We start from the raw sequence: 10,999 nt of genomic DNA, 5'->3' as shown, positions 1-10,999 counted from the left end.
CTTTAACCAGAGAAGAAGTCAGTCTAACGGGGAAGGTTTCTTAGGCATCCCTTCCTGCCTCCCGTTGTCAAGTCAGCTCCAGGGCTTCAGCTACTGCCCCAAGAGGAGGGCTAGGAATCCATGAGATGCCCATGAACTTCTGCTTTCCCTGGGGCAGGAGGTGTAGGCTGGCAGGGGGAGGGTGGGACCTGGGCCCACTGCTCACACGGGCATGGGCACTTCGTCGTATTCATCACGACCTTCATCCTCATCAGGGATCGCCTTGGCATCATCGGCATCCAGCTGGAGGAGCGGGGCAGGAAGGAGAGAGTGTGAGAGGCCGCTGGGCCGGAAGAACTACCCCTCCACTTGGAGCTTTAGATAAGTCCTGTCCCGTCCCCTCAACTTCTGACTAACACAAGGTTGATTTAGAAGAGAAGTTTCAAAAGTGATGAGGCCTGGCCTGGGGATCCAGTGTCCTAAGGGGGAAGAGGAAGCTTGTGGACAGTGGGGCACTTCACCAGGGGAGTCCAACAGTCAGCTGGATAACATTGTGGAAGAATGTTAGTGGAGGATCAGCACTGTTGAGAACAAGTCAGAAGATCACACAACTAGCAAGTCAGTGGTGGTAACCGCTCACGTGGAACGCATCCCCTGTGCCTCTTAACTCTCTCAACAGCCCTGTCGTTATCTCCATTTTACAAGTATGAAGACTAAGGCACAAAAAAATGAGGTCACTTGCTCCAGATCAGACAACTAGTAAATGGCAGACCAGGCTTTGGACCCAGACCCTAGACCTTGACCTTGAACATGACATTCTCTGCTTTCCCTGATGTCCTGATGTTGATACTTGCCCCTCCCATTCCCTGAGGTCCTTTGATGCCCAATCCTTGTCCCCGACTGGTGGTTCTGTCTCCAGCCTTCCACACTCCCTAAGATGCCCTCTCTGGCGGTGGCAGCTACTCACACACTGGAGCTCCAGGTTCCGGAAGATGAGTGGCAGCAGAAGGCGTCGCAGGGGCACAGTTAGGATGAGGACGAAGGGCAGGGTCAGCGAGGCGGGGGTGGACTTCACCACCCACAGCACAGCCAGGCAAACGATCTGGATGCCCGTGAACAGGTGCATGCGCCAGGTCTTCACCTGCAGGCAGAGGCTGAGGTCAGCGCCTGCTCTACCCAGCACCCCTGCCCCAGGCTGGCCAGTTGGGAGGGCCCTGTACCCGCTTGACGTAGGGCACATCTGGGTGGTACTTAGGCGGCTTGAGCAGTAACAAGATGCGGTCGAAGAGCTGGATGCCACTGAGGGATGTGACCCCCATGTAGAGGAAGATGCCAAACAGCACAGCCAAGGGGATGCGGGACAGGATGGGCTCCATGAGGATGGACAGGCCTGTGGGGAGACCACACACGCTCAACCGCAGGCTGCAGGGAGGACCGGTGGCCAGACTCCCCGCTTAGAGCTGGGGAGTAATACCACAGCTACCATACGGAGTCCTTACTGCAGGCCATTTTGATCCTCAAATAATCCCAGGGCGTTGGTACTATCCCAATTCACAGGTGAGAGAATTGAGGCTCAGAGAAGTGAAGTAACCAGACCACACAATTAAGGTGTAGCAAAGCTGGTAGCAGACTTGGCTGCCTGACTCCAGAGTCCATTCTCCCAACCTAGGGTTTCAGGGGTTAAGGAAGTGTACCTTCCCTCAACCCCCACTCTCAGCCGAGGAACCCCACTGTTGCTGTAGCCCTCCACATACGCAAACCCTACCCTCCTCCAGCCAACGGCAGACTGGCCTCCTCCAGGGCGTGACCCATGCTGAGCCCTGGCCAGCTCTCTGCCCGCCCAGCAAAACCCCAGTGACCCTTCTGTCTTTGCGCCTTCCTCACTTCTCATTAGGCCTGGAGCTTCGTTCCTTGCTTCAGTTAGTTAGAGCAGCTGAGTCACTGAGGGTTCAGCTGCAGCTAATGAACCCTCTTACGCCCAGAGACAAGGTGGATTCTTAGCACCTGGAACTCATGGTCACTGAGAAGTCTGGTCTAGAGAAGACCTTAGTCACGGAGGCCTCCACTACTCAGATGCCCACTCCAGGCCCATGGGCATTTTCTCCAGGCTCTCCTCATGTGGTGGGTTCCAGCGAGTCATCAATGCTGGGGAGGCTTGGCTGCAAGGTGGGCAAGGCTAGAGGGGCACTAAGAGTCAGGACCTGCAAAGCTAGGGCAGGAGGAGGCTGGGAGGGTGGCCCACACTCACCCACAAGCACAGAGACCAGGAGCCCACTGATCCGCTGCTCCTTGACCTCCTGGACCTGGGCTGCGGCTCCAGGGGTGCTGGCCTTGCCCATGACTGTGAGGGCGTTGGCGTGGGTAACAGAACGCACGGTGGTGGCGCTGAGCCAGGGCATCCCAAAGATGGCGGCCACCCCACCCATGCCCGCCACCAGCAGCAGGTCCAGGTGGAAGCCAGAGCCCTTGATCATCTTGCGCTCGGGCTTGCTGATGATCAGTCTGGGGTTGTGGGGAGAAGGGGGTTCAGGGTAAATGGGTCTCTTCCCCACCCACGCCCCCTTTTCCCCTTCTCCATGCTGGGGTCCCTCCATACTTCAGTTTTTCCTCCTGCACTTGTCACACTTTGAATTCTCTGTTCTCCCTTCCTCCCCAGCTTTGGAATGACAAACTTTAAATGAAAGAACTCAGAGCCCCAGAACTTTCAGGGTGGTTTTTTGATCCTGAGGCTGATGAAGCTCCCTACTAGGACAGACCTCCTTCAAGGTCAGCTCCCCCCAAGGCCTGCCCCTTCCTAGTCCAGCACCTAATTTTGCTATTCTCCTTTTATATTCTTCTTTCTTAAAAAAACACTCCCCAGACTAGAAAACTCCAGGTTCCACAAAGCGTCAGCCTGCCCCTACCCTTTGTAATCTAGCTGGTCAGCCTGCTCAGTAGAGCCCAGCACTCTGTCCTGTCCCCTGCCTGCTGAAGCTGCCGCTTCCCCTGCCTCTCATTCCCCCAGACCCTGCTTGCTCTTACGTGGTGATCTGAGACTCGAGGAAGATGAGAATGAAGACCAGTAGGGCTGGCAGGGCAGAAGCAAACATCATCCAGACGGGGAAGTCTGAATACAAGCCCAGTGGGTGGATGACCCAGCCTCGGGCCGTAGCGTTGGACACTGTGAGACCTTTGGGCACCTTGAGTTTCTGTGGGAGGAGGCAGCTGATGAGAACATGAGTCGACTGGTGAGGGAGCCTGGGGATCAAGTAGTCAGGCTGGGAGCACTTGAGAATTTATGTCCCTTGAACACCCACTTTGTGCCCGGTCACTGCACTAAGCCTTTTAATGTATGTTCTCATTCCCAATTTTACAGACAAGGAAACAAAGTTAGAGAAGACATGTAACTTGCCCCTCACCCCCTCCAACACACAACTCTTTGGTGGCAGAACTGAGTCACACCCAGGTCTGCCTAGCTCCAAAGCAGACTCTTTCTTAAAACTCTGGATTAAGGAGGAGACAGAGAGTGGAGGAAACTGAAGAAGCCCCCTGCTTTGGACAAAGGGTCCTGTGAGCTGTAGGAAAAATGCAGGTGTCCAGAAGAAGCAAGGATGGGGCAGGGATAGTCAAAGCTAGCTTCAAGTTGAGGGAAACTGTTCTGAAAAAAAGGAGAATGAAATAAGGAACAGGATCAGGGTCCTGGGGGTTGAGGGCTGGGAAGGGGGGATCACCTGAGTGTAGGTGTCCTGGATGAAGAAATCCACCATGACCATGATTAGGATGGAGATCGGAACTCCAAAGTCTCCGATGATCCTACGCAGCTGAGAGTGAGTAGAAGGGTCGGTGACCAGGGGTCAGTGCCCAGTTACCCACCTCCAGCTTCCTGATTGCCCTCCTGCAGCCCCACCTTCACTTAGGGAATTCTGCTCTTCCTAGGTGATCCACCAGGATGTGAGACTCTCAACAACAGCTTCTTTCTCTTCCTCTCCTTTTCTCTTGGCTTTGCCCCACCGCCTCCCAAAATCTATCCCTAACTCCCTGCTGAGTTCTGAGCACGGACATGCTGAAAAAGGACAAGGGAAGACTTGGGGTGGAGGGAGTTTAGGACTAGGAGGTAATAAGCACGGGACATAGATGTGGGGTTAGAAATGGGATTCTGGGGTAAGAGCAGGAACTAAGGGCCCTTGGGGAAGCCAGACAGCTTGGGACTGGAATTGGGAGGGGGAGACCAGAGCAGGTGGGAGAGTCAGCTAACCTTTCCAGGGAAGTAGGAGCTGTTCTTGAATTTGCGCAGCATCATAGCAAAGAAAAAGGTGCCAGCCATCAGCACAAGGGACAGGAGGGCTGTGTTGGGCAGGGGGGCTTGAGGTTTGGGGTGCAACGTCACGTTGTATTTATAGTGCTGCTGCAGTGGGTGGTCCTGGAATATCTGTGGCAGAAGACCAAGGTACATTGTAAATCCACCCAGCACCATCATCTACCCATCATCCATCCGTCATCCATCCATCCACCCACCCACCCACTCACTCATCCATCCACCCACTCATCTTCCTTAGCTGCTGTGAGTACAGAGGGGCAATGGGATTTCACAGCTTCGTTTTCAGGCATATGAACCAGGCTAAGCTTGGGTGGAGTGGCTAGGGGATCATGTGTACATAAGTGTGTATAGCCAGGGCCCAGGGGCTGTGGGGAGACTGGAGGGCAGGAAATACATGAACAAGAAGTTTCTAGAAATGGCATAAAAGATCTTGGTCAAAAAGACCAAATAACTAAGAGAATTAGGGGCAGATATAAAGTCCACCCCTTCTCCAAGCATAAAAGTATAGAAGGCAGGGTCCTCCATCTGCAGGTCCTAGAACTGTTGAGGGCAAGTGCGGGCAAAGGAATGTGTGTGGGTGTCTTCTAAGGCTCCATCCCTTTCTCCCCGATGTAGTTTCCATGCTCATATGCACATGCACACAGTCACACCTGTCCATTAGACCCACGGTGGTGCGGTCAAAAACGTGGGCAGGTGCACAGAAGGGGCGCTCTGTGCACTGTCATTCTGCATATCCACGTCAAGAATATAGTAAATTCAACATGCATGTGGTCACACAGTCACATGTGTAGGCAGCATACAATGCAGACACACATGTTCTCAGACATCATGTGCACAGTCACATAGAGGTGACAACATGTCATATAAGAGCTCTCCACATGGATGCAGTGACACATACACACACACAGAGGCACATCATCCTGTCCAGTCTCCCACATAGATGTGCGTAAGCTTTAATGCCCATGGCCCCCACCTTGATCAGCTTGGAGAAGGTCTCATAGATGAAGATGAGGGAGATGAGGAAGGAGAAAATCTCCTGGGTGTATCGCGAGATGAAGCGGACCAGGAAGCTGCCCTCGAAAGCAACCACCAGCACCACCAGCAGGATGAGCCAGAAGCCGATCCACACACGACCCACGATGTACTCCAGGCCATTGTTGTCACAGAACTGCAGGGACAGTCAGAGGCAGAGGGCATCAGACACTGCGCATGGGCAGGTGGGGCCGGAGGTCAGGCGTAAGGTCAAGGTCAGAGTGGACAGGAGTGAGCTACCGAGAAGAAGGCTTCCTCGAACACAAGCAGGGGTCCTGAGAATCCCACCACAAGCAGGGGCTGGGCCCCCAGCAGTGCGAAGAGAACGCCCTGCACTGCGGTGGAGATGAGCAGCTCTGACACCCCCATCTGGTTCCGGGTCTTTTCTCCTGCGGACAGAGGTCACAGTGACATCAAGATCATTTCCAGGGACAGATAGAGGGAACCATGGGCAGGCTGGTGTAAGGGTCAGAGTCAGGGCCAGGGCAGAGACCAGTGGTTGGAGGTGAGGAGCAGGGGACAGGCAGAGACACTGACCCAGGAGGCCGCCAAAGGTGATGGCAGGTGACAGGGCAGCAAAGTAGATGAAAATGACAGCAGCCAGGACCTGGGGGCTGAGCGCGTCTGTGATGTCACTCAGGTAGCGGGGGTAGCGCCGCCTGATGTCCCGGGCCAGGCCCCCAAAGAAGTAGCCTGTCCTCTGCAGAGGGTCATCTGAGCCATCGGGTCCCCCAAGGCCCCCATTCTGGTCTGTGAAGGACAGAACAGTGGTTAGTGGGAGTAGGGACATGGCCTGACGGGAGGAGATGGCCAAGGGGTCAAGGTTAGAAGAGAGTAGTGGGCTGCTTGGTGGGAAGCGGAGGTGTGCAAAGCCTCACAGGGCCATGCAGGGTATCTGAGGGACTCAGGGGGCTCAGGAAGCCTTGGGCTGGGCAGGAGCGGGTACCTAGGCCCTTGTAGAAGCTGAGGTCTGGCTTGGCGGGGCTGGGCAGGTAGCGCCTCCGCAGGAGCTCCCTCTGCACGGGCACCAGGCTGAGCAGGGCCTGCTCGGAAGGGGCATCCGTAGGAGGCAGCACCAGGCTGCAGTCCAGAAAGTCTTCCAGGGAGCTCACCAGCTCCCCGCGGGTCCGGGCCGTGTAGGCATATGTGCGGAACACCTAGGGCAGGAGGCAAGGTCAGAGCCGCCAAGGTGGCTGAGCCACTGAGCGAGGACCCCAAGAGGTCACAGCCAGCACCTCCAGGGACAAGAACACTCTCACCCAGCTCCTCGCTGTGGGATTGCAAGAAAGGGCTTTGGGAGATGCTTGGGGGCCTCCCGGGGTGGGAGTGGGCGGAAGGAGAGGGAGCTAAAGCAAACCAGATGGTTTAGAGCTGACCAGACGACCAGACAGAAACAGACCAGACCAGGCCAGTTCTGACTGGGCGGAAGCAGGGCAGAGTGGGCCGGACCAGACCAGACAGAGAGGGAGCAGACGTCACAGAAGGGACTGTCCCTGGCCAGAAGGCACAAAATGGCTGTATTGGGCCAAATGGGTCGAGTCACTGAACCTGAAGGAATCCACCAACTGAGTCCAGAGAAGGAACCTTCGCCTCCCCCTCACCCTGTTCCCTGCACCCTTCTTCCCAGCTTTCTTCTCCCCAGCCCCTCCTCACCCTCTCTGACATGAGGGTGGCAGCAGCCCGGCCAAGCTGAGTGTAGTCAATGTGGGGATCCTCAGGGCCCAGCAGCACGAAGAGGAAGCGAACGGGCACGGGCAGCTCTATGGCCTCCAGGTTCTCGGCCTCCTGCAGCCGCACGAAGCCCAGCACTGGCCGCTCGAGGAAGGAGGCACGGCCTGTGAGGGGGCAGGGTCAGTGTGGGGGGCAGGGACTCAAAGGAGGGACAGGGGCAGGTGGGGAAATGGGGTCAGGCTAGGGGATGGGGATCTGCTGGGGGATGGGGTCAGGCTGGGGGACAAGGGCCCACAGGAGGGGTGGGGCATGCTGAGGGACAGGGATCAGTGAGGAGTGATACAGTTAGGGAGGTGGACCCGGTAAGGCTGGGGGATGGGGTCAAGTGGGGGATAGGGGCCTGTGGGAGGGGCTGAGTCAAGCTGAGGGATGAGGCGAGTGCACATGAGGGAAGGGGCCACTGAACAGCTTGGCCAGACCAGGGGCTGAAGCAGTGGGGTGTCAGAGGAACTACTTACCCACAAGCACCAGCGAGGCCTCTGAATCTGGGGGAATCTTTTCTAGTATTCCAGATGGTGACCGGCCTTCTGTACTCCCTTCTCCCTGTTGGATGGAGGATGGTGAGGATCCAGGAGGTCTGAGCCTCCAGCCTCCTCCTCACATTCCAGGGGGGACTGTCCAGCTCTTCCCATGCATACCTGGCACCACCTCACCTGCTCACAGAAGAGCTGTGTCTCCAGTGAGGGACGCTGGGGAAGCAGAGGCTGGGAAGGGTCCCCAGACCGGGTCAGAATGGTGGGTTTCGTGCCTCCCAGGGTCTCCAGGTCACTGGCATGGCTGCAGGAATCAAAACACAATGACATGAGCTGAGCAAGCCATCCAGGCTGGGCTGTGGAATTTCATGGCCAGAGAGACCAATAGCATTTCCTAGATCAGACAGGGAGACCTTGGGGAAGAAGAATCCGAACAGGCTCTCATGGGGTGGATATAAGTTATGGCTGGTTGGAACCAGAAAACAGTATGAAAGAAAAGGCCCTGAGGGTCTACTGTGTCCTGGGGACTGATGGCCTGTGTGTGGGTGGGCCCCAATCTCCTATCCCCAGTTTTGAGCATGGAGACATGGTCACCTATTTGAGTGTTAAAGGTGGAAACAAGAGTAGAGAAAGAGTGGGCCTCAGCCAGTTGTGGGGGCACCATCTGGAGCCTCCTGGGAGGCCCTGGGACCATGGAATGCCCTGGTGGGAAGAGCACCTGTGTTTGAGCAGTAGGGCTCGAAGCAGCTCCTCTCTGTCCTGGGGCCGGATTTGTTCTTCGAAGATAAACCTGTCCAGCAGCTGGTTGGCCACCCCAGCCAGGGAATTCTCCTGCAGGTCCAGGAGGACAGTACCTGCAGGCAGGGAAAGGTCAGCTGGGCAGTAAGAACTGGCCCCTCCCTGGATGTCAGGTGCAGGGGCTATCGAGGGGAGCCCCTGGAGTCTCACCCTTGGTGAAGGCTTTCTGCAGCTCCAGGAGGCTCCAGAAGGTGAGATAAGACAGGTGTGGGCGGCCCCAGGTCCCATTCTCCCCCAAGTTCTCTTCCAGCCGCACCCAGTGTGCTGCCTCCATCCACTGCAGCTCCTGGTTCTTCTCATCCATCACCAGTTCCTGGAGCTCCACGTAGACCTGCAGCCCCCCCAGCCCACGGTCAGAACACCAGGCTCAGGGCTAGCATAGTGGACACTTGGCAAACTTTTGAGAGATGCTTGTAGGAGACCCAGGCAGGACCCAGAAGCCTTAGGGGAAGACCCTGATCTCAGAGGGGACAATTCAAGCTGGCCTGGGGGTGTTGAGTGAGGTAGGATGCTTAGCAAGATGTATGAGGATCTCATAAGGGGTGTTTGGGAGACCTCTAGCTGTAGTCTCTAACTCTATCTGTATCAGTGGTATTTGGAGAACTTCTGGACCAAAGCAGGAGGTTTAGGCTTGAAGTGGCTATGAAGTCACCAAATCAGTCTCCTGCTCTCAAGAGTATTGAATGTATGTGTCGCTCAGCATGCTTTTGAGTTTCCTTGGGGTTAGGTGCTCCCCAGGGGCCTCTCTAAGAGGATCCCCAATTCCCTAACCAGCTAACCTGAGTTGGAGTCCAGGGGACCTGAACAGAGGGAGCTTGGGAGCTGGCCTGTGTCAGGCAAGAGTACCTGGGGTCTAGAGTCCCAGCAACTGACTTGTTTACTTCTGCCCTGGGGGTGCCTAGGTCTCTCCCTTCAGAGGGTGATGTCATCCTTCTATTTCCTAGGACTTCCACTCCTTTTCTGCCTCATGTGGGGCTCCTGAGTCTGCTCCCCTCTGGCAGAATGGTAGGTCCAAAGGGCAGCAAGGGAAAGGGAATGGGGGAGGCCGGTCCTCACCTCGTGGGTGCCTGGCTGTTGGGTTGTGATCTGGTAGTCTGTGACTGCTAGCTCTGTGGGGAGAGCTGAAAGACAGCTGGTTACTCTTCTCTCCAAAACAAGACCCCAAGCTCTAGAGGCCCAAGAGACCCAGCACTGCCCACCTTAAGTCTTAGAGACCTGGTACAGGATGGAATCTCATTTCCTCCCATTGCCCCTGGGCTGGGACCCTGGAGACTCCACTGTACCACTGTCACCCAGAGGCCTGTGGTCCCCATGCCTATTCTTGGCCCTGACGGGCCACTTCCCATCTGAGCATCTCAGAAGACCCTTATGGCTGTACACCGCAGTGATGACAGCAATGGAAGAATCCTGAAGGCCATTTTCAGCATGTTTCTAGGGTTACTTTCATCTTCCGCCACCCTCCAAAACAGCTCCCCTTCTTCCTTTACTCTCACCTGCCTCAACAGTCCTACCAGCCCAGTAGCTTCCCACAGACTCTTCGGCCAGCCAAGCTCTGGGCTCTCCAGGGTGGGCCAGGCCCTTATATTCTCTCCACCCCAACCTCCCCACTCCCAGCCCTCTGTTCCCAGAGGGGCCTCTGATCTTCAATGCCAAATGCCAGCACTTAAGTCTTGTTGACAGTAAATAAAGTCCTACCCAGGGTTCCCCTCCAAATACCTTGGACAAGCCAAGGAAGGTGGTACCTCTCTGCACTGGGGGTCTCCATAGGCCCCCTCATTTCTCAAGACTTCTCGACCGCTAAATTGAATGTTGTGATGTGCCTGGAAGAGGCTGAGGGTCTTGCCTAGGTGTTGGTATTGCATGGACACAGGTGGCAAATGACCTCACGCCCTTGTGCCAGACATCCCTGGCTGCCCTCTCAGCCATTAAGGAGCAATGGAGACGGTGACTGCCCCCTTGCCCGCCTTCCACTCCCCCCAGGCTCCTCCTGTGATCATTTCAAACAAAACTCTGTTTATCCTTCAATTAGGTTTGTGGGGAGAACTAGCTGTGGGGTAGGTAGCCAGAGAAGGGAAGAGGTCAAGTTCTCTGGCCTATAGACCCAGGACTCAGCAGCTCATCTCTGTCCGAGGGAAGGAGGCGGCCTCACCTTCAGGCTCCTCCACCTGGTGCACAGGAACACCTGGATCTTCATATTCCTCCTGCTCTAGTATCTCCTCCAGCACCTCTTCATAATCCTCCTGTGGGGAGAGGGCATCAGTGAGCTCCTCAACCCCTCTCCTCATGAAGGGCTGGCTCCCCAGTGTCCCAGGTGGGAGCCTCACAGAAACCCAGAGATCTACCTGCAAGTCCCCCATGGCGTAGTCCTGAGTGTCCTCTTGTCCACGGAGATCTGAGTCCCCAGCATAACCTGGCCCACAGGCCCCTGCAGGAAGAGAGGCATAGTCTGAGGCAGGACATTGTGGGGGGCCCCCTGGTCCTTCCCCAGAGAAGGATACACTTCAGGGATGGGATCTCAGGGGCTGGGAGATGGTGGGATCAGAGGAAGGAAGTGGGTATAAGATGTGAAGAAGGAGCTAGATTTGTGAGGGTGAAGACCAGGGTTGGGTGGAAGTTAAACGGGCAAGGAAGATGAAGTGTGGGGTTGGCGTCAATCTGGGTGTATCAGGGAGAGTAAGAGAAGATGTCC

The 10,999-nt window shown here is 55.9% G+C and overlaps 1 protein-coding gene across 1 annotated transcript; it reads right to left on the bottom strand.

The window, feature by feature from the left end:
• Positions 1–201: 201 nt before the first annotated feature.
• Positions 202–10,547, bottom strand: SLC4A1 (solute carrier family 4 (anion exchanger), member 1 (Diego blood group)). Its single transcript, XM_006897844.1, has 18 exons — positions 10,460–10,547; positions 9,367–9,431; positions 8,461–8,641; positions 8,231–8,366; positions 7,693–7,816; positions 7,498–7,582; positions 6,962–7,143; positions 6,255–6,465; positions 5,846–6,058; positions 5,549–5,697; positions 5,250–5,444; positions 4,214–4,387; positions 3,690–3,779; positions 3,001–3,167; positions 2,228–2,481; positions 1,200–1,369; positions 947–1,120; positions 202–282 (listed from the first exon to the last, which is right to left on the bottom strand). Exons 3-18 carry the CDS (start codon positions 8,612–8,614, stop codon positions 202–204), a joined length of 2,559 nt encoding a protein of 852 aa, XP_006897906.1. The 5' UTR covers positions 8,615–8,641; positions 9,367–9,431; positions 10,460–10,547.
• Between the last annotated feature and the right edge of the window lie 452 nt (positions 10,548–10,999).

The sequence above is a fragment of the Elephantulus edwardii genome, unplaced genomic scaffold (genome assembly GCF_000299155.1).
Source record: "Elephantulus edwardii isolate Elephantulus edwardi_28Jun2011 unplaced genomic scaffold, EleEdw1.0 scaffold00216, whole genome shotgun sequence".
NCBI lineage: Eukaryota > Metazoa > Chordata > Mammalia > Macroscelidea > Macroscelididae > Elephantulus > Elephantulus edwardii.
This window is presented reverse-complemented; position numbering and strand designations above follow the sequence as displayed.